This window comes from Trichosurus vulpecula, chromosome 8 (assembly GCF_011100635.1).
Source record: "Trichosurus vulpecula isolate mTriVul1 chromosome 8, mTriVul1.pri, whole genome shotgun sequence".
NCBI lineage: Eukaryota > Metazoa > Chordata > Mammalia > Diprotodontia > Phalangeridae > Trichosurus > Trichosurus vulpecula.
Genome location: NC_050580.1, coordinates 48949476 through 48973196, shown reverse-complemented (window position 1 = coordinate 48973196; position 23721 = coordinate 48949476). Strand labels below are relative to the sequence as shown.

The window sequence follows — 23721 nt, the reverse complement described above, 5'->3', positions numbered from 1 at the left end:
CCTACACTGAGACTGTAATTTCCATACCTGCTTCATGTGCACTGAGCCCCCTTGTGGAATCCTGCTGAGAGTTTGACTTGAGTGAAGCCAAATGTTTCTGTTTGATTTAATCCATCTAATTTTACCTATGTGTAAATGGAATATCCAAATAGAAAAGCTTGTATAAATGTTCCCTCCCCTTTGTGGATTTCTTTACATCCCTGCCTGCTTAGAAGCACCTTGGTCACCCTTAGTGGGAGCAAGAAAACAAAAACAACCTAAGTTACTCTATCAAATGCTAATTGGATCTTGTAAATTTGTGAGAAGGCATCTAAACTCAGATGACTGAATTCTTTTTGAAAAACCTCTGGTTTTGGCCAGGCTGCAGGCAGAGCACAGGTTCTCTTTGTAGCATGCCCTTTCAGTAGAGGGAGGACACCCATTTGACTCTCATTCTTGAAGGTGCACATTACCCACTGCTGGCCAAGGGCAGCATTTATTATCCAGTGTCACACTTCACTGCTCTGGCTTCCTAGTCTACCACCTTATTTATTCTCCACTTTAAGGATGCCCTGTATAATTGCAAACATGGAGAAAAAGAACTGTCCCTTGGGGGAGGCAAAGATTTGTTTGTAAAACACACAAGTCCATCCACATTGGAAGACTGGCTCCAAACTGCAGTCATTTCAAGAAAACAAACAGCAGGATTTTACAACTGAAATGTTGGTTTGTCTTCTCATCTATTTAAGAGTGAACCACTGGAACTTGGGGACAAGATGAGTATGATGATATTGCAGCTATCTGTCCACTACAGTTGCAGTTTTTCATGACAAGCATTCAAAGTGTTAACTAAAATCATTGAAACAACATACCAGCCATTAAAAACTTGAAATCAGAAAAATAACTCCATGAGTCTTTTGCACTACCAAGTGGAATGGCCTTTTAATAAATGCTATGGATAGACGAGTTTGCCACTTGCAATTTTCGGTCCAGGTAAAAGTTCTCTACAAACTCTAACTCCATTGTCTCTCTTCTTCCCTTATCTTCCAATGAAATTTGAACCGAAATACCTACTGCAGATGATGAACCAGCTGGGCCAATGTAAGTACCTTCTCCTGATTGCCTTAGTAATTATCTGATAGAATGGAATTGAATTCTTTTGGATTTGCAGTGAAATAAAGTGGGGTGAATTGGAATAGCAGGGGTAATAAGAGGGAAGTGAATGCTGTAGTGTATTAAACACTGGCCAGATGGCAGATCTTTTGATTCTCAGGCTATGCAATATGGTTAATTTTTTTTAAAAGATAAGCTTAACTATTTTAGTGTACTCACCATTCATTTTAGGTAAAATTGATGTACTACAAAATTTCAAATTGGTAAGAAAGGAAATCATTTCGTGACTCTGAGTCCGTCTCATCTTTAAAAGGAAGGGAAGGCATTGGATCTCTAAGGTTCCCCGCCCCCCACCCCCAGCTTTAAAAGTCTATGATTCTAATTTTTAGACTGAAATAAATAATGTGACTGCTGATTAGTGAATTGTGATAATACGGCTCAACTGACTTGCCAATGTAGACCTCAGGGAGAAAGGCTGCTGGAATTGTGAACTCAAGGGATGTTTTATGGCCAGAGAATTAAGTTCCTGGGAGGTAGGGGAAGGGAAAAAGGTAGACTAGACAGGAGATCCTCCTCTCCCTGCCCCCCACCCCCAAAATGTTTTTAACTCTCTATAAGGGGATGTTAAGAACACTTGTAAAATTTCGCAATTAGAAAGATTCTCTTTGAATTAGTTTACAATTGACAATACATCAAAGTGAAAGATGACTGTATGCTGACTTGGGAGTCAAAAGGTCAGCTAAATGAAATAGAGTAGCTTACAAAAAGCATTCCTTAGAAAACATTTATATATTCGTTCTGTGCAGTAAAACTTGCTACACCAGGGATGGCAGTAAGTGAAAGGTTCCCTGTATTTCCATGTGTTTAAAATTTTCAAAAATTTGTACTGACTTTGAATTTAACTCTCATGATGCAATTTTTCCTCCAAAGGAAAACCAACTCCACCAACAATCACAAAGATAAAAACTTGCGCCAGAGAAACACAAATTAAGTACTGCTTACAATGTAAGTATGGCCTTCTTCAGACATTTACAAAGTTACATTCAAATGAACTGACATCTGTTGACCTTTGTTCTAAAAGTTCTGCTGCTTTGGTAGATGGTGGGGATATGTAGTTGAAAGAGTTTTAGGACTGCAGATTGTCCTTTCTGTCTTAGTGATTGAGAAGGAACATTTTACAACTGAGTCGAGTCCCATATTTGCTTGCATCATTCCAATTAACATTTGAGGTTTTAAAGCCAACATTTTGCAGCACTACTCACTTATCAAGGAACTGAAAATGGATAAAATCAATGACATTCTCGGGCTGGATTATTTCTGGAGGCCACCAACTCAGACTTTGTTCACTAAGTCCTCCCTGATCACACAGCATCTCACAGCAGATGTGCCAGAATTCTCTCTCCTTCAGCACATGGAGATCAGAATTTCACATCACATCCCTGAGCACGTTGTTTGTCCCTGAGTTTTGTTCAGTATCCCCCTGCCCTCCCTCCTAAGGTCCCAATGACTAGAGCAGTCTCCTTTTAAAATGTCAAATCCTTTGTTTCTTCACAGAGCTTTAGTTTCCTGAGACTGGTGGCAACATGACCTGCTCAATTTTATGCCTGGACCTCTTTGGTTCCATAACTCCAGCTGTATTTGATTTTTTTTTTCTTTTTCTCTCCTGATTTTCCAAGTGAGCAACAATACGACTGTCTAAAGCATGCCTTATTTAGCCTCTCCTATAAGGATGACCTAGCCAGATACATTTTAAACAATGCTTCACTATAGAAGGTGTAAACTATTTGGGGCTTGATGTGCTGTGAATGTTGCATTTTTTCCTTTGTGAAAATATTTAAATAGAAGTAAGAAAGGTCCTGTGAGGATCAGCTCATGCATGCGCCATCTTTTACTTAATGCAGCTATTACATTGGCAAAGCTCTAAATTGCACTGCTGCCATCTAGTGATACATTTTTGTAAAGTACAGCAAACCTAAAAATATATACAGTATATATATATATATATATTATATATATTTATATTTTTGGGGGTGGGGAAAACCAAAATACAGTAAACGCTTGATTCCTTTTTAAGCTGCTGATATTCATTCCTTATTGTATGTTGTCAGATGAGAGAATTATACTGTTCGGGTACTTAAAGAGGAGTAATATAAACTGAAATTTATAATCTTAAGGGCTTAACCTAAGACTTTAATGAGATACTGGGACAGTCTAAAGAGCAGTTATGATGAATTGCAGTAAATACTACATATATATGCATATATATATGTGTGTGTAATTGCTTTTTAAGTGATTTTGTTGTTAAATCATGTAAATTCTTAAATTCCTTTTGCACTGATGTGTTGAACCATATTCTTTGTACATTTAATTCAGGCAGACTTTTATAATTTACTTTTTTGTTTTCAATGATCTTAAAAGTGTTATAGCATGGTAATATTCTATGCAACTAATTATACTTTTCAGTTGGACACTGTAATTTCCTGTCTTGATTTAACAGTTGATTGTAGAATTACAACCTGAGGAGGTTCTCATTCGGTGCAGAGCTGTCGATGCATGAACTTGTGTTCTGTGTATTTGTTGAAGTGCAATGGTGTATTAAAAAAAAAGTGGATTCACATGTTTTTAAAAATAAAACACTGATAAAAGAAAGATGCTGAAACAACAATCTTTATTCTACTAACTTTGGGAGAAAGTATTTTATCAATAAGATAACTATTTATTTATGTAGACAGTATCAATTCTCCAACCCTGTCAGCTTCTTCAGTACTTTCTCTACATCTTCAACAAAGGCTGGGAAATTCTGATCCATAAGGCACAACTTCAGGAAGGGACCTAACTCTTCTGCATTCCATGCAGTTTGCTCATAGGCGAGCGGTAGTTCTGCTGAGGTCAGGATAGACTGCAAAGACAGGACACGGCAAGCTTACTGGGCAATGAAGTGAATGGTGTGAATCATTACATAACCCACGCCTTTCTTGAGTAACCTGCATGGAGGGTTCTCTGAACTAAACAGAGGTGACTACTAGCAACAGAAAAAGGGAGCCTTCCCATTTGAAGCTTCACATATCCATTTTATGGAATACATTCTATAATCTGTCCTTTAAAAAGTATTCCATATTAATGAGCCAAATGTTTTGCCAAGAAGAGGCTACAGTGAATGACCTTAAAGTGCCTGTGCCACATTCAGAGGCTGAAGGATAACATATGACTATGGTGTCAGGAGATTTGGGTTGAATCCTCACTTTGCTATTTACTAGCGTGACCTTGGGTAAAGTTCTTCACTTCCCTGCCCTCAGTTTCCTCACCTGTAAGGAAAAAAAAGCTTAAAAGTGGAAGGACCTTAGAAACCACCTAGTCCAGTGTTGTAGTTCTTTGAACTTTTTGAGCCACAGACTATGTAACATTCTGAGTTTAAATGCCATAAAAAGTATATCCATTTATAAAAGTATACAGTCAGTTCTGCTCTGACGCTTGTTCTGAAAACTCTTTAATTTGTTCTAACATGACTGGTATACAGGGAACGATTTCAGCATAATGTGAATTTTGTGTTTGCTTGTTAAGTTATTTCATCCATGAGAAACAGCAAGAGAACACAGAAAACTGCACCACTTCCACAAACAAACTTCAGGTTTTTTTCAAGGTCAAGTGCCATACTGATTGTGTATCTTCTGGTGCAGAAGGAGCTGTGGGTTGAGGAGGGCTGGTCCAACCCTACCCCCTTATCCCATCTTCCAGCATGGCCCCAGGAATCTCTACTCACCAAGGCCACCCTCTCTCCAGCAGTGACTTGACTTTGCTAATCCAGGCCCTGTGGGAGCTGGGGCATTGAACAGCAGCCTGAGGCCATGGACACTGCCACTATTCATTGTAATATTTGTGTATTTCTTAACCATTTTACATGTATAAAACTGTGCTACTGTTTTTATTCTGTTCCTCTCTTTTTTAAGTGTCACTGACAATGTTTTTGAGTGTCGTGCTAACTAACCCCAGTTTTTACTGAATGATTTTGCAGGGGACTTTTAGGAACACGTATGTCACATTATAGCAGAACTGACTGTACTTCAAATAAATATTCATTTAAAATAATAGTTAATTATCATCACAACACAATTTCCTTGTATGTTAAGAAAACCTAAAGTAGCACTGGATTAAAGAGTAAACTGGTGGGGGGAGCCCTTAACCTTTTTTTGTTTTTATAATTGGCAGTGTGGTAAAGCCAATGGGGTCCCTTTCTCAGGATGATGTTTTTTAAAGTCATAAAATAAGATACGTGTCATCATAAAAGAAACCTTTTATACTGAAATATGGTTACCAGATTTTTTTTTCAAGTTTCTAGACCCTAGGTTAAGAACCTCTAGGGTTAAACCTTTTATAGCACCCACTGGTGATGTATATGAAAGTACACAGTAACCTAATTGGGAATCATCATTTGCTTATGCAGACAATAAAATGTTTAAAGAATATTTACTAAAGAGTACTGTATAAGCAGATTCTGTCATCGGCTTATGCAGTTTGTTTGGTAAAGTGGATGGACCACTGGGCTTGGAGATACAAGTTTTCCTATCTTGGACACCAAGTCCCCAAACCTCTCAACCTCAACATTCTCATCCAGAAAATTAGGATAATAAATCCTGTAGTACCTACCCCTACTACCTCCACATGAGACTGTTAGAACCTTTTACAAACTTTAAATATCACCTCTTATTTTGATGTGTTATCACTTGATGCTCCTGTCACAAAGTTACTGTTTTGATAACTTAGGGGGTAATCATCAAGTAGTATGAATGAGAAGTCCAATGGAATCCAGTGGTGGCTAAAAGAACATGAAGTGGAGAGCTGTTCTACAGAGAATTTCTGGGAAAATACGGATGAATGAGATTGGATAAGGTGTGGGAAAGTTGCATCCACAGGAGTATTGGCCTAAATGAATCATGAATTCATCAGACTTGAGAAGAGGTCACTTTGGGCTGGGGAGGTGCAGACTTGAACTGGATGAAGAAGAATGTTTTCATTATAGTAGTAGAGAAGGTTGAAAAAGGAAAACATTCTGGAATTTCAGTCAGAAATAAATGATAAAAAGACATTGGTAAAGATGGGGAAGTTCATAGTTCTGCTTAAATTTTAATGCCCAAATTCCACGGAAGGAATTCATTCATAAACAAAGGTAACCAGTCTGGCAGAGGCCAGGACATACTTAGGGCCAGAAGAGGGGGAATCCTCCTGCTTCCTTGACCAAAAGGACTGTTTTATTTTGGTTAGAATATCCCCAGATAATCCATGAGCACACACACAAAAAGATACTCTGGGTTAGGATGGATCAACTTGATAGCCAAAGTCAAGCGCTTTCAAGCTGGTTCAAGAAACCCATGTTAGGTCAAGACTTCAGCAAACCTCAACATTTTCTGAGGAATTTTCCTTTTTATACCTTTATTGTCTATTTCTTTTTTTCTCCATCCTGTGTGTGTAGTCCAAGGGTAGTAATATCCATGCACTATTTATGGAACCCCTAAGTGCTTGCTTAGCATAGTAGAGTCAAGACTAGAATGTACAAATTAAGGAAGATCCATTCTTCCTGTGGCACTCTAGCTCCACACATACACACACACTCTCTCCAACAGAAACTACTACATTCCAATGGGAAAGTACATTCCTGTTACCAGCAATGTTTAAGCAGAGGCTGAATTAGTCCTTCTAAGAAGCCGCTAAAATAGGCTAGGCTAGGTGACTTTTAAGGCCCCTTTTAACTAATCCTCCTTTCCCTATTCACCTCCCCTGGAACTGCCCAAGGCATTATTTAAAATATTTGTTGAGTGTAGAAATAAGTGAAGAATATAGCATATGGAATGAATGAAATTCCTTTGATGATGTGAATTTTCTATCACTGGAGTTATACTCAGAGGTCATCTAATCTCTGCTTATCGGGAGTCCAGTTTATTAAAAATGGGATTATTTCAATCCCCAAATTTTGGATAGATATTTGAGTGCTTTGAAAATGAAAGCTGTTATTATTTTAAATGTTCAAAAAGCTCATGTCTGAATTAATGAACCCACAATCTAGAAATTTTCTCAAGTGAAAAACAAAACTACAAGGAGAAAAAAAAGCATACCAAAGCAGCATTTCAGGTAGGCCTCTGTTGAGAAAGCAGGTCTGTTGCACCAAGACTGAATTCTCTCACATTTCCCGCCTCTTTTTCCATACTGAGCTGGTGAGAATGAAGGCCACTTAGCAATGAAGATTTGCCCTTTAATCTGAAAACATTAGCTGATCTGCCTCTGCCCCCAAATTGGTTTTCAGTGTTTTCTCTGAAATAGCTCCAAAAGTCATTATCAAAATTAAATTGAGGCTATTCCCCTCAGCCACCTGGGGAAGTGGTGGCTGATTCTTTATCTCACATATTAAAAGGCTTCTGACCCTTGCTACCAAATCATTCTTCCTATTTTCATTTACTTGTGAAAACAATTTTGCTATACCAGGTACTAGCTTGTCTAATCTTATACCATGGATAAAAGAAAATGGTCCCTCAATTCTCTTCAACCTTTGATTTCTAAGCTTCCTTCCTCATTTCAAGTTTACTTTTCTGTGTCACTATACAGGAAGCTCAGAAGTGAAATATAAATTAAGCACCACAGCTTTTGCAAAAAAAAAATACTAAGTCTTGTCAAATATTGATCACAAAAGTTGGCTCTACCTGTGCTAGTTGCACCATTGTTATCCTTCCTTCTGGAAAGGTGTAGGAAGATGCATAATGCGGTTTTAAATTCAGATGTAACTAGAATAAAACAGAATATACATTAAAAAATGAAATTAGAATAAGGATGGAATGTTCTTTAAAATGCTATTTGAACATCTTCAATTGTCCAAAATGCTGAAAGATAATATATCAAAATATAGGCAAAATCTATTATAGTGTTAATTATATTAAGACCCATTTACAAAAGTGAAACTTTAAAATCAGATAGTGTGGATCTCTGTTTAACTGAGCTAGATGTTACTTCTTAGAAACCCTTTAAATACCAGAAGTTCGTATCAGGTGATCACAACCTCCATTTAATATGCCTTAATACCTGACAGACTGAAACTCACTCCCCTGCCCACCAAACATCCAGGAACATCTGTATGCAACCTCTGAGTCAGACACTCATCAAAAGAGCAGGGAGTAGAATTACTGGAAACAAAGGGATGGTATGATGTTTATGCCTGACATGGCCCGAGGGAATGTTCCCTGATGACAGAAGCAGCATGACTTGACTTCAATCTATGAAAAACAAGTAACATTTTGCTTGGGGTTACTTTTTTTTGCTCAAGGACCCTTGTAATTTTAAGAGATAGTGCACTTCATAAGCATGTTTTTCACAAACCAATTTACAATATTGCTTTAATTGCTGACCCAACAGTATCTTAGCCTATATCCCAAAGAGACAAAAGAAAGAGGAGTAGGAATTTGTGATACCATTATTTTACTTTTCTACCATCTTAAAATGAGTAGTTGTTGCAGGCAGACCTGTGGCTTCAATGATATAGGGAACTCTTTGTCCTAGAAACTCCTTGCCCCCATGCAGACCTGCACTTCAGCTGTTGTCCTATAGCTCTCTCATTGTGGTCAGACTCCCTGAAGAAGCCATCTATACCAGTTCTCTCCATTTCTTTTTTTTATGCCCCTAAACCCTTTGCATTCTGGCTTCTCACATCTCTTTCCCACTTCACTGCTAAATTTCTTGGGGAAAAAAAATAGGCCTGATGTCTCAACTTCCTTGCTCCCCATTTTCTCTTCAGTCCCTTGTACTTGAGTTGCCACCCACACCACTCTACTGACACTTATCACCAGGGAACATGGCATCACCAAATGCAATGGATTTTTCCCGTAGCCAGTTCTACAATCTGATACCCTCTCCACCAGTTTCAGAAATGTCATACTTGGTCTTACTATCTCTCTAACTGCTTCTTTTCTGTGTTATCCTCATTAATGTGGATTTCCACAACATTCTGACTTTGGCCTTCTTTTTCTCTATTGGAAATTTCATTCACTCCCAGGGTTTCAGCTACTACCTCAATGCAGATGGAACCCAAATCTCTCTTTCTCTCACTTGTAGCCAAGCCTGCTTCTCCAACTGCCTGCACAACACCTCTAGGAGGATGTCCCCATTACTCAAAGTCAACATGGCCAAAACAAAACTCCTGACCTTTTCTCTACACCTATTCCTCCTGACTTCACCACGGAAATCTACGGTACTTGATTCAAGAAGCATTCCTAAAGCAAGGAGGCCCTGTGCTAAGAGAAAGAGCTACAAAGGAAGGTAAAAGCCAAGTCTGTTCTGGAGGATCTCACATTCTGACGGTGAGGCAACATGCAAATAGCTATATGTCTGTGACACGCTCAGCGTAAAGGGAAGACCCTCAGGTCTCCACCTCAGTGACCTTATTTTCCCTCCTCTCCAGGACCCTGAGATTCTGTCTCTGCCTCCTCCCTCACTGCTCCTATCTCCACAGCCACCTTTGTAACATTGGCCCCTGTCGCCACCTTCCCAAACCAGCCTAGCACCTTCGAACAGGGTTCCCCCCTCCTCCAACCCATTCTTCACGCTGCTGTCAGAACAGTACTTCTTAAGCACACATCTGTTGGTGCTCAACTTCTGCTCAAAAACCTTTTGTAAGAGGAGGTGTTGCAAGAGCTAACACCGAGGGTATGGAGGAGGTAAAAGACAAATGCCTACAGAGGCAGACTGACTTCCCAGCCCAGAAAGGGCAAGAGGCTTGAGTAAATTACCCACCTTCAGGGTACAGACTATCCTCTGCCCATGTCCCCAGCCACTGGCTACATAACATTCGCAAAGGAGGATGGCAGGTAAAACTGAATTAAACTGATCCCCCTAAAGCAACATGGAATGGCTTTCTGAGGCTTGCCTGGAGGAATTTGTTGACTAGAGAAGGCAAGTTTTCTCCCTTCTTCTGCCTGCAGAGCTCTGAGGGAACCTGTTGATCCTAAGCTAAGGGTCATTGCCTTCCCCGGCAGAAGGCACTCCAAAGTACCATAACAGAAGGCTGTAGCTGCTTAAAAGCCACCTTCTCCCTTAGCCACTGTCTAGGACCAGTATAGTATGCCTGGCACTGGCTAGCACCAGTAAACAGCTGGCCCTGTCCAAGAGCCATGGTACCTAGGGAGAAGCCAGCACAGCCACCACATGGCTCAGTCAGATCACACAGACCACTGAGTATGATGTTGGCTAATGAGCAGAGCAATGCATCCATCAGAGACACCATGCCCTACAACAAAGGTAGTGAGGACCTCCAAAAGGAGATGAGAGACGGAAGCCCTGCATTTCAGAAGCTGTCAGTGCTTTAGTCACTTGTGTTTCCCACGTGTGCCTCACTACTGTTGGACATTACATTTGTGTCCATTCTTCCATCAACAGGACTCTGGGTTTCTCTGATATTGAGCGGAACCACACTACCTCTATTGCTCTGCTGTCTGAACAAATTAATTCCCTAAAGAACTGCATCTACAGGCTGACTTGTTAAGGGATGGCACACTGGTGGGAGCTTGTGAGCTAGTTTTCAGGAGGATAGCCACCCACAGGGTTATTACCCTTAGGATCCTGAAAGTCACAGCAGCCAGCCCTCTGGGGAGGGAGTGTTCAGTTATTTATCAGATAGGCCCTGCCCGAGATTCTGATTCCTTTCTTCGTTGTGCCCATTACATCAGGTAGACGTCTCATGGAACATGCATTGGCCCTGAAGCATTGCCAGTTACTATCTATGTGGTCCTACACATGTCACTTACTTCCCTGGGCCTCATTTTCCTCAACTTAAAAATGAGGGGGTCGGATGGGATGGTCTTAGAGCCCCGTTCCAGCTAAAGGTCTGTGATCCCATGAGCCTATTTAACTTGACTTTATGTTAGGAAGCTTTCTATCTCAGTGCTTCCTCTGTGTTTAGCATAACAGCAGCCCACTTACTCCATGATGCAGCATTCCACTCTGCTCACTGTCCTTCACTTGACTTTCCGTGGCTGTTAGCTGGCGAGGGCCTGGCTGCAGCTCCTGGCTCAGCTCATCAGGAACCTGGATTGTTATGTACTGTTCAAGCTTTTGTACACAACGGCAGCAGTTTTCCAGGGCCTGCTCTTCAGAATCACCTCCAAACTGTACATGGAAAATGCGACTCTTATCCTGTATATAGGAGGAAAAAAAAGGTAAAGTATTGACAGCCTGTCAAAGAGAATTATACCTGCAGGAGAATCATACTCCTGTGAAAAGATCAGGGACTCTTAGACCTGTGGCAGGCTTCAGGAGAATCATAACTATCTTCTACTCTATGACCATAGCTACTGCCACCATCATCAAGTAACTTTGTGCTGGGCAATGTTACACACTGACATCAGGTGAAGTTGAAATGTTACAAACAATTCATGTGCTGCTCAATCAGGTCCACAATTTTTCTTTAAAGAGGAAAGTATTTTTATTTGCTTTGGAAACTGGCTTCCAAGGCCTCTGATTCCAGAAAAGAGGAAAAGTCAATACGAATAATGCATTCTGCATATCAGTGAATCAAAAATACTTATTAAGTGCCTACTATGTGCCAGTACATGATGTTCAGGATACAAAGACCAAAATGAAAAGTCATCTACCCTCAAGAAACTTATATTCTTTTGGGTGGCGGGGGGCACAGCATGTAAACTACGAGGTGTCCCAGAAGTCTTTGTGCAAATATGCCAGCTTAAAGGGCAGCTTTGGGAACACTGGGCAAAAAAGTTATGTATAAAGTACATGAGTACAAACTAGCGGGTCAAAGAAGAGGCACCAGCTGTGCTGCTGGGAAGGGCAGCAAAGGCCTCATCTGAAGGGATTCTACCTACAGAGTTTTATTGGTTGCAAAGATAAGGGAGACTCCCAGTGAAAAGATGGGAAGTGGAGTCCTAGATGTGAAGAACCACACAAAGGCTGGTTTGTCTAGACTGTAGCAGCCACAGAGGAGAGAAATGTGTAATACAGCTGGACAAGCTGACTGAGGCCTGGCTGTGGAGGGCTCTCAACGCCAAGCCAATGTGGAAGCAAGAAGGTCACTCAGTACCTCTAGTAGTGGAGATTCCTCTTGGGTGTGGATTTATGGCTCCAGAGGGCCCTTCGAACCCAAATTTCTGCAACAGCGTAAGAGAGAACTGATAGAGAAGGGACGTGATCAGACCTGTGCTCTAGGAAAGTCACTCTGGCAGCCTCGTGGAGGATGGTTTGGAGGGGGCAGAGCCTTGAGGAATGGAAACCAAGGAAGAGGCTTGCAACAGTCCAGATGAAAAGTATTGAGGTGATGACCATATAAGTGAAGACAAAGGGACAGATGTGAGAAATGCAGTAGAGTTAGAACAGACCAAATTTGCCAACTGGTTCGATTTGGAGACTGAAGGAGAGTGAGGTGCTAAAGGATTATGAAGTTGTGAATCTGAGGAACTGAGATGGTGGTTTCCTCTACAGAAATCAAGAAGTGTGGGAGAGAGGAGATTTGGAGGTATAGATAATGAGTTGTTTTAGACGTGCTGAGTTTGAGAGGCTTGCACACCACACTATGTCAGTGTTCAGAAAGGCAGAACTTTAGGCCATTATGACATCTGGATGAAACCTGGCAGATAGAAAGGACAATTAACTCACCCAATGGTGCACTCAACTTTAAACATTTTACTTTTACCTTGCAGAAGTGATAAAAAGGGGCCGTGATGCTAGTGAAGTCTGTGCTAATAATCTACAGTGTCTATCTTCTAAATAAGGCAAGCTACCAAATCACGTGTGAGGGGGAGTCTTAACCTACCCTGTGATGGAGCAAACCCAGAGACAATTATAGCACTCAGAAAATCAGCAAGAGCACGCACAGATGTTAAAGATCATAGAAAAATGGCAACTGCGGGACATTTATTTAATCACAAAGTGAAAAAGGGACTTGAACAGTGACAAAAAAGTAACATTCTATTACTCAAAAAGGAAAGGAGTCAAAAGATAGTTTACATAGAAGTTATCTCTAAGAAGAGTGACCATAAGTATACATGCAACGCCCAGGAGTTCTGATGTTAAAGTTAGTGTAGTATGTCACTATTTTTTCCTTTTGTTTGCACCTATGATTTCATAAGTATAGTGAACTCCCAGTGTAGAAATGCAAAGTTTCTGAGAGTTGCCTTGGACAACTGAATGATGAAGTGACTTGGCCATGGTGGCCAACCCAGTGTGTGTCACCTGTCTTCTTGACTCCAAGGCTAGTCTTCTATCCAGTATGTTATGTTGCCTCCCTTCTACAGTGTGTTCAAAACACCAATATTTCAGTTGCTTACAGTTGACCATATTGAAAATGTTGGGCTCATATTTGACAAAATCTGAATCAGTTCCCACAAACAAATTTCTCCCCATCTCTATACTCCCTGTTTCCTGTGTTTAAGCTGTTTTTAATTTTACATACAAGCCCAACTGGAAAGGTCAGGTCAAGCTGAGGGAAAGCATTTAGCTTAGAGGAATACATTTGTACTATGGAGAACTCCAGATTTGGGAGAAGGCTAATCTAAAATTGAGAAGCCACTAAGGAAAATAACTTTTATTTTAAAAATGCTTAATATTCAATTCATACTCATACAATATTTATTTTGGTACTTCCTATAGCTCTGATTTTGCCTTGTTAGAGTTTAGGACTAGTTTCCTATTTGTGAAGAATTCATCTTTTCCCAGTTTGGGTCAGAAAAATCTAAAATCCATTCATTTTTTTTAATTTTTAGTTTTAAACATTCACTTCCACAAGATTTTGAGTTATAAATTTTCTCCCCTCCCTCCCTTCCCCCTTTTCTAAGATGGCGTGCAATCTGATATAAGTTATACATTCATATTAAGCATATTTTCACATTAGTCATGTTGTAAAGAAGAATTAGAACCAATGGGAGAAACCATAAGAAAGAAGAAAAGAAAGAGAGCAGTTAGTATAATTCACTCTACATTCAGACTCCATAGTTATTTTTCTGGACGTGGATGGCATTTTCCATCATGAGTCTTTTGGAGTTGTCTTAGAACTTTGCGTTGCTGAGAAGAGCTCAGTCTATCAGAGTTAGTCATCACACAATGTGGCTGTTAAGTGTGTACAGTGTTCTCCTGGTTCTGCTCACTTCACTCAGCATCAGTTCATATAAGCCTTTCCAGGTTTTTCTGAAATCTGCCTGCTCACCATTTCTTATAGCACAATAGTATTCCATTACATTCATATACCACAACGTGTTCACTCATTCCCCAGGCGACGGGCATCCCCTCAATTTCCAATTCTTGGCCACCACAAAAAGAGCTACTATAAATATTTTTGTACATGTGGGTCCTTTTCCCATTTTTATGATCTCTTTGGGATACAGCCCTAGAAGTGGTATTGCTGGGTCAAAGGCTATGCACAGTTTTATAGCCCTTCAAGCATCCAAATTTCTTTCCAGAATGGTTGGATCAGTTCACAGTTCCACCAAGAATGCATTAGAGTGTTCCAATTTTCCCGTATCTTCTCTAACATAATTTTCCTATTTTGTCACGTTAGCCAATCTGATAGGTGTGATATGATACCTCAGAATTGTTTTGATCTGCGTTTCTCTAATCAATACTAATTTACAACATTTTTTTTCATATGACTATAGATAGCTTTAATTTCTTTGTCTGAAAACTGCCTGTTCATATCTTTTGGCCATTTTAAAATCCACTCATTCTAAACATGAAATCCCTTCATGTTAGCCATGCCTATTATGATTCTGCAACATTTCATACATTCTTTGAGACACAACCATATTTTTAAAAATTTCATTTTAGTTCATAGGAAATTTGAAAATGAAGGGGCCATAATTATTTTTACAATGAAGGTGAAATCCTAGGCCAATAGCAAGCCACTGTAGAACAGTACTTATCAATCTAAATGTACTTTTTAATCAGTTTTGACAGCTTGGAATTGTATAGAGAGAGGTGACTAAAAATGACAGTGTAGGATGTCATATTTCCCAAGTCTCTCTACTATGTATGTGAAATTTTTTAAAAAGTGATTTGTGATGTGGCTCTCCAATTTCTATCATCTCAAGCCAGAAACACTATTTCAAGATGTGTAGACCCAAGATAAAACAAGATATACAAGGAATAACTTGAAAATGAGTTACATCTCTATCACTGATATCATTGATGTGTACCACTTCTGTGATGGCATGAATTACAATGGAAATTTACCAGAATGTTAACTGAAAGAATTGTTAAGTTGAAAACCTTAACAAGATTTAATTTAATACCATAAATGTAAAGTCAAAAGAACCTCCTTGTTTTCTACAGGAAATGAAAAGCTTAAAAATGCACACCCAATCCATGATTTTTATTTTCTGTGATTTGCTTAGACAGAAGAGCACATTGCCATTTTAAAAAGTAATTTAACAGTATTGATTAGAGAAATATAAATTAAAACAACTCTTGGGTACCACATCTCTCCTGTCAGATTGGCTAACATGACAAAACAGGAAAATGATAAATGCTGGAGAAGATGTGGGAAAATTGGAACACTCTAATGCATTGTTGGTGGAGTTATGAACTGATTCATCCATCCTGGAGAGCCATTTGGAACTATGCCCAAAGGGCTATAAAACTTACCCTTTGACCCACAAATACTATTTCTCAGTCTGTATCATAAAAGTGGGAAAAGTACCCACATGTACAAAAATATAGCAGCTCTTTTTGTGGTGGCCAAGAATTGGAAATTGAGGGGATGTCCACCAACTGGGGAATGGCTGAACAAGTTGTGGTATATGAATGTATTGGAATACTGTTGTGCTGTAAGAAATGATGAGCAAGCAGACTTCAGAAAAACATAGAAAGACTTACATGAACTGATGCTGACTGAAGTGAGCAGAACCAGGAGAACACTGTACATAGTAACAGCAACACTGTGTGATGACTAACTTTAATACCCTTACCTCTTCTCAGCAATGCAAGGATCTAAGATAACTCCCTCCAAAAGACTCATGGTGGAAAATGCTGTTCACATCCAGAGAAAGAACTATGGAATCTGAATGCGGATCAAATCATGCTATCTGCTCTCTCTATTTTGTTTCTTCTTTTTCATGGTTCCTCTCATTGGTTCTAAGTCTTCTTTACAACATGACTAATGTGAAAAAAGAGAAAAGTGACATCTACCCTGTCCCCACATGAAATTCCTAAGTACAGCCATTAGTAGTGGAATAAAAGGGATGGCAGTACATTCATGAGGCAGCTAGATGTGGGGCAGTGGATAGATAGAAGTGCTGGGCCTGGAGTAAAATGCAGCCTCGGACACTTACCAGTTGTGTGACCCTAAGCAAGTCACTTAACCTCTGTCTGCCTCAGTTTCCACAACTGTAAAATGGAGATAACAACAGCTCTTACTTCACAAGATTGTTGTGAGAACCAAATAACATATTTGTAAGGTGCTTAGCGCAGTACCTGGTACATTGTAGGTTCGTTAAAAATGCTTATTCCCTTCCCTACAATCAAAACTAACCATATGCTCTGACCTAGTGATTTTACTTATAGAACTATGTCTTTGGGATGAAAATCAAAAAGTATGTCTGTACAAACCTGACCATAGCTTTATTTGTAATAGCAGAAAGCCAGAAAGTAATTAGATGGCTCAATGAATAGAGTGCCAGGCCTGAAGTCAGGAAGACTCATCTTCCTGAGTTCAAATCAGGCCTCAAGACACTTACTAGTTTGTGACCCTGGACAAGTCACTTGACCCTATTTGCCTCAGTTTTCTCATCTGTAAAATGAGCTTGAGAAGGAAATGGCAAACCACTCCAGTATTTTGCCACGAAAATCCCAAATGGGGTCACAAAGAGTCAGACATGACTGAAAACAACTGAACAACAAACAACAAGTAAATAAAACACTGTTATGTGTAGTTCACTGGTACCATAATTTATTCAGGTATTTTCCTCTGTAATGGAATATTATTGCTCCATAAAAAGGTAAAGGTGTAGAAAACAAAGAAATATGGAAAGACTTGTAAAAAAATTAGGCGTAGTGAGGAAAGCAGAAAGAGAAAAACAAACACTGCCAACTATATAAGATAAATAGCAACAAAAATTTGTAAACAGATGAAAAAGATCAGAAAACAGCAAATAAGTTTTCATTAAAGTTATGGGTTTTTTGCTTTTACTAAAATGTAAATAGTTTGGATTTATGGTTTTGCCTGGGATTTTATTTCTTTTTCATAGGATCATAAATTTAGAGCTAGAAGGGCCCATCTAGTTCTACCCCTTCATTTTATAGATGGAAGAACTGGAGCTGGCATTGACACTGAGTGTCAATGAGTGGTAGTTTTTTCACTATTATACATTCATCATCTTCATTAAATCTGGTCACATTGTATGGGTATCATATACTGTGAGATTTGGCCTCCATGCAAAAGCAGTGATGGAAGTGAGGGGACAAACATTAATACAGGTTCTAAAGAAAAACCTGATTGACATTTCATCACCTAAACCCTTAAAGGCTTCTTCTATAATCTGTTAAGACCACTAACAAAAGAAGCAAATTCTGCTAATCAGAAAATGTCACAAATATGGAAATCACCAGTGACAAAGCTAAAAAAATGATTTAACTGAAGTGATTTCAAAATTTCCCTTGTCTTTAGAAGTAAAAAGGCAAGAAGAGGCAGTAAGAACAGTTGAAAATTGAGCAGGACTCCATACACATGACCAGATCTGTCTCAGCACAGAAACAAATATAGCTTTAATTATATCAATACAAGGTTTTAGTAACTTTAAGTTACCAACTGAATAAATGAATCGTGTCCATTAAGAAAAAACAGAATTATTTACTATTCGTACAATACTTCTATCACAGGATGTCAAAGGACAGCACTAAGATAAGATAAGAAGATAAGAACTTAAGAGTCTGTTAAAGTAAGAGACAGGCAACAGAAGTAATGCAGTCAGGGAGCTTCTTACCCAGAAAATGAACAGCAACAGAGCTTCTGAAAATTAAAAGCATTCATATGAAGAAAGGAGTGAAGCAGTCACCCTTTGGCAGCCTTCTCCCCCTTCCCTTCTGGAGCATGCTCAGATGCTATTCCTAGTGACCATGCAGAAGCAGGAGGTGGGGGCTTCTAGCCATGTATGACTCCTCTCCACCCCCAACTCACCATCTTCCTTCCGGTTTTGAAATATGAGAATGGCGGAGGGAATGTCATCCCCCTCCCCCATTCCCTTCACAGCTGGTCTGAAGCTGTGAGCACATGCCCTACCTATACAAGCTAGGATCTGGGATGGGGCCGCTTCTCTTTGGTGTCTGCCTTCCTTTGATAGGAGGCCTTGTGAAAACATGAAAGTCTGTGCTTACAGCAGCTGTATCTCCCACCAGCAAAGGAGCATCTGTAGAATCTCCTAGAACAGGGGGCTAAAAGTAAGTATCTAAGCAGCTTCAGGAGTGGGCCAGTACAATGGGCAGGGTTGGCACCGAGTCAACAAGCACCAGCCATGTGTCAGTGGAGACGTGAAGGAAGCCAGGAGGCAGAGATGATGAAGAGAATTCCATTTACGGGTGATATCCAGGGAAAATGCTGGGAGTTGAGACATGAAGGAACAGCAGGGAGGCCAATGTCATTAGGAGAATAGTATCATATAAGAGGATTGGAAAGATAGGAGGAGGCCAGGTTATTAAGGGCTTTAAATGCCAAACAGGATTTTATATTTGATCCTGGAGGTAATAGGTAGCCACTGGACTTGATTGAATGGGGAATGAAGTGTAATGGATTATGTGTGAGATGGTCAGACCTGTGCTTTAAGAAAATCAATGTGACAGCTTAATGGAGGACAGACTGGAGTGAAGAGTCTTGAGGCAGAGAGAATAACCAGAAGGTTAGAGCAATACTCATGTGTAACGTGATAAGAGCCTACACCAAGGTGGTGGCCTTGTCAGAGGACAGAAGAGGGTGTACGTAAAAGATGGTGCAAAGCTAGGTCTTGGCAACTGATTGGATATGGGGGGGGGGGTGAAAAAGAATAAGGAGTCAAGAAGGACACCTAGGTGGGAGCACAGGTGACTGGAAGGATGATGGTGCCCTTCCACAGTAACAGGGAAAAGGCTTTGAGGGAAAAATAAAGATCACCAGAGAGAAGATAAAGGTTGATAAATTATGAAATGGCTAGTCTGTAGCCTTGCAAAGATTGTTTCATGTCCCAACAAGACCTGAATATTAGTATCCAAACTGACTGTATTAGTAGTGACACATTAGTAGATTCTCTTCTAATTATTTTGCAAATGTGTTCTATTCTTCTTTTGTTCTAAGCATTCCATTTTCTGTGTGGAAATAAAGAATCTGTTGCATACTCAATTCTTGTCTGTACATTAGGTACCTTTCTTATTAATTTCCCTCCTTTTTGGAGGAAACCCTAGACAACAGTCAAGAAGAGACTTATACCTGAAGTAGCTGGGGTAGGTGTGACAAGCCAACTAATATAACAAATGGAGAGCCTAGTGACTTCCCTAGTAACAACCTTGGTACACAACCACATGGCTAGGTTACAGAGTAAGGAGGAGCAAGTACCCAGAATCCTTGTGAAGCCTCTGTGCTAGAGATCTAGAAAAAAAAAACATATTCCTTTAAATATTACAGAAAGTGCCCAAAGGTCTTCACTGACCACCCCCTTGTCATGACTCTCCACTCCTTTGGCCTTCAGCACACTGCACTTTCCTCAGTTGTCCACTTACCTCTCAGTCCTTCCTCTTCAACAGCTCTTCTTCCTCCTATCCCTACAAGTTCGGATCCCTCCCCCTTCATTTCTGTTCTGTGTGCTCTTCCCCCGTCCACTGCCATAGCGTTAACCATGACTTCCATGTAGATGATACCCTCAAGCTGTATCTCCCTTCCCAATGTGTGTCTCCCAAGCTCCAGACCTGCACTTTTAACTGCCTGATGACTCTCCCTACCTAACGTTTCGAGTAATCTCATCATTGTGGAAGTGATATCATCTTTGACACTCAACACCTGGGCACCCTCAGTGGCCTCTCTGCCCCCTGACAGGAGGGCTAGAAGGCAGAACCATCCCCTCCTCCAAGGCCTTCCTTTATAGACGGCTCAGAACTTTCCAGCTAACTTTTCTATCTGCTGCTCTGCTTGTTTGTAATTCCACCAAATATCATGCCACGTGCTGGGTACCCTCAGGGGTGCCCTCCCCCCTTTCACTTTCTTTTTGTGTGTTATATTCCTTTATTAGATTGTAAGCTCCTCAAGGGTAAAGACTATCATTAGGACTGTGTACTTTAGGAAAGATGTGCGGAAAAGTCTGTTAACATTTCATTCAGTAGATATATTTCAGCTCAAATGAAAGACACTAATTTTTAATAGAATCTTAAAACTGGAAGAGATCTAATTGAAAGTCATCTTACCCAAGAAAGTAGAAAACTGGAAGAAAAATTTTTACAGCAAAATTCTCTAATGAACACTCATTTCTCGAAAATATAAGGAAGTGACCCAAATTTATAAAAATAAGAGTCATTTCCCCAACTGATAAATGGTCAAAAGATATGAACAGGCAGTTTTCAAATGAAGTAATCAAAGCTATCTATAGTCATATGAAAAATGCTATAAATCTCTACTGATAAGAGAAATGCAAATTTAAGAACTCTGAGGTACCAACTGAACAGGCTAAGATGACAGAAAAAGAAAATGACAAATGCTTGGAGAGGATGTAGGAAAACTGGAACACCAATGCACTGCTGGTGGAGCTGTGAACTGATTCAACCATTCTGTAGAACCATTTGGAACTATGCCCAAAGGGCTATAAAATTGTGCATACCTTTTGATCTAGTAATACCACAACTAAGTCCACATCCCAAAGAGATCAAAGAAGAGGAAAAGGACCCATACATACAAACATATTTACAGAAACTCTTTTTTTTGTGGCAGCAAAGAACTAGAAACTGACGGGATGGCCATCAACTGGGGAAAGACTAGACAGGTTATAGTATGTGGTTGTGAGGGCACACTGTTGTGCTATAAGAAATGAGGAAGGGAATGGTTTTTCAGAAAAATCTGGAAGATATGCTGTAAATAATTTTCCCGCAGTTCTCTGCTTTACTTGGTTAGGTGACTTTCAATCAGATCCCTTCCAATTTTAAGATTCTATTAAAAATTAGTGTCTTTTCACTTCAGCTGAAATATTATTCACTGAATGTTAGTTAACAGACTGTTTTCTACAGATCTTTCCTCAAGTACACAATCCTAGTGATTAACCAGCATGATTCTTTGCTGAGAACCATATGTAACATTTAGCACAGCTGGGAAGCAGGTAAGGGAATTTTTTTGGGGGGGGGCAGGGCAATTGGGGTTAAGTGACTTGCCCAAGGTCACATAGCTAGTACATGTAGCAAGTGTCTGAGGCCAAATTTAAACTCAGGTCCTCCTGACTCCAGGGCCGGTGCTCTAGGGAATTTTTTTAAAATGTGAAAGAGAAAATAAAAAAATATATAAGAGAAAACTAAATGAAATACATCTACATACATTTTATGCATACATTTTAGCATACAATAGCAAGAAAAAACTAAGCAAATAGCAAAAATGAAACAACTCCTCTCATTGGTATTTTTGCATGAGAGGACAAGGGAAGACCTGAAGAAAGTCAATAGAAAGACACTTAGGCCCTTTATAGGCCTTAACTTTAAAAGGGAAGCAGTGTCCCCAATGCTAACTGGACGCATGCCTTCATTTATTTCCTTATTTCATGATGTTTTGTGAACCATGGAATGAAGATTAAAACATCCTAATAACTAAATTAAATGTAGAGATTTATGAGGCAACATTTCACAAATGACAAGGAAAAAATCTACCCATTCAGAAAAGAATGGCATGCCACACTTGTTGGCACTACCTGCAAGACACTTGCCTTTATTGTCGATCCAAACAGTAAACAATCCACCCGCCTTACAATCTTCAGCCACTTCTTGCTGTCAATGAGTGAAAATCCTTCCTGGAACAAAACAAAGCAAAACAGAATTAGACAAAATTAACTAAAAAACTAGGAAGGTCTTATGAAGGGAGCTGTTTCTCAGGCACTGCCCTCCTGGGTAGGATTTATTTATTTGTTCATGATGCAATAGTAAAAATTACTCAATGTTATTAAAGACACACACACATGTACATGTATATACATAATATGAATGCATACACATGTATGTGTATGTACATATACATATGTTTGTATGAACCTTAATGTCCTAGAATTCTTCCTATAGGATCAAAATACTTCTTTGATTCATTTCTTAATTTATTTCACATTTCCAAAGAATCAATAACATTCCATTTTAAAATAGCAAAGTTAATTGTCATTTTTACTTTACAGTCATCAATGAACAACCTAATGTAAAACATGGACTCCACTAAATCTCTTGTTTGTCAGAATCCCACTTTATACCTATAAAAAATAAAAGTAGTTTAAATACTTTACTTATGTAGTACCAGGGTGCAGCTACTTTCCAAAACAATGAATATACAGTGAGCCCTCTTTCCAGGAGCATGCTAGGATTCTATGCAGAATAAAGTGGAAGTAATTTTCTTTTTGACACACAGAATTCTTCAGCACCCATCCTGGCATTTTTGGGAAAAAAACAAATGAAATAAACCAAGGGGGCAGCAGAGGGCATACAAACCTTGAGAGAGATAGTTGAATCATCAAAAGGTTGCAATAAACTTTTTCTTCAGCTTATTAATAAAGTAAACAGAACAGTGTATGTAATGATTATGCTTGCTCTTAGGTTCCAATTATGTTGTCATTGGATCTCTTTAGATAAGCAGTACATTAAGGCAAAACCCATTTAGCATATGGTAGAACTAATCCAGGGATCTGATAAGCTGACAGTGTACAAATACTGCATGTAAATTGGCTTTCCACCTCATCATGATATTCCACCATGGCCACAGTACCCTCCTGGGGGAATTAAGAGATTCCCCCTAACTACTGTTAGAAAAGAAAATGAATGTCATACCAAAAGAAAGGGGGAAAAACCGGAGAAAATTTATCTTCTTTCACTTGAAAGAATTCTTCCTTTAACCTAACAACCCAGGAGTATAATGTTGTTTTAACTACAAAATGCCAATTTTAAAAAACATGCATTTTATCAATCAACATCGTGGCTAAAAATTTAAAAGGGGCAAAAACCTTTGTGAGCACTTACTACAGGTTATTTTCAAAATCTCCTCATCAGTGTAGTAAAACAAAAGGAAGCACCTAGATTAGGTTATTTGTAGTTCAAAACAACTGTGACATATCTTGCACATTCACAGGAGAAAATTCATTGGGGCAAGAAAATACCTGCAAAATTCCATGAAAATTCCATAGGGGCAGTGTTAGACCATGTGTCTGGAGGGAAAATACCTCACCGCTATCTAGTAAGTTAATGGAAACTGATAAAAATCATCTGAAAATATGAAGTTAATTTGAAGCTAATTAGCTGGCAAGTGGTTTACAAATTCATAGGTAAGTTTTGCTTCTCTTCCTAATTTTTGGTAAATTTTTTTCTTAGTAAGGTCTCCTTTATCACAGTAGGAGGCAGAAATAGATATCACTTAAACTGGTCCCTTTGGCTATGTGTTCAGTCAGATCAAATCTACTGAAATAGAGGAGT

At 39.4% G+C, this 23721-nt stretch overlaps 2 protein-coding genes across 5 annotated transcripts in view; one reads left to right on the top strand and one right to left on the bottom strand.

Annotated features, from left to right (window-relative positions):
* Positions 1 to 3215, top strand: part of NPTN (neuroplastin) — a 68833-nt gene extending 65618 nt beyond the window's left edge. The window contains exons 7-9 of one of the 4 annotated variants that reach the window (XM_036734942.1): positions 1071 to 1080; positions 2023 to 2097; positions 2647 to 3215. In XM_036734942.1, the coding sequence (XP_036590837.1) occupies positions 1071 to 1080; positions 2023 to 2083 (71 nt within the window). In that variant the 3' untranslated portion in view covers positions 2084 to 2097; positions 2647 to 3215. Of the gene's footprint in view, positions 1 to 1058; positions 1081 to 2022; positions 2098 to 2646 lie in introns of all 4 variants that reach the window. The other 3 variants (XM_036734941.1, XM_036734944.1, XM_036734945.1) reach the window with 3 other exon arrangements.
* A 6-nt stretch (positions 3216 to 3221) lies between these two features.
* The window catches only part of REC114 (REC114 meiotic recombination protein), a 97197-nt gene continuing 76697 nt past the window's right edge, over positions 3222 to 23721 (bottom strand). The window contains exons 3-6 of the mRNA XM_036734946.1: positions 21984 to 22067; positions 11047 to 11259; positions 7782 to 7862; positions 3222 to 3991 (exon numbers count right to left, since the gene is read on the bottom strand). Of these exons, the coding sequence (XP_036590841.1) occupies positions 3827 to 3991; positions 7782 to 7862; positions 11047 to 11259; positions 21984 to 22067 (543 nt within the window). The 3' untranslated portion in view covers positions 3222 to 3826. The remainder of the gene's footprint in view (positions 3992 to 7781; positions 7863 to 11046; positions 11260 to 21983; positions 22068 to 23721) is intronic.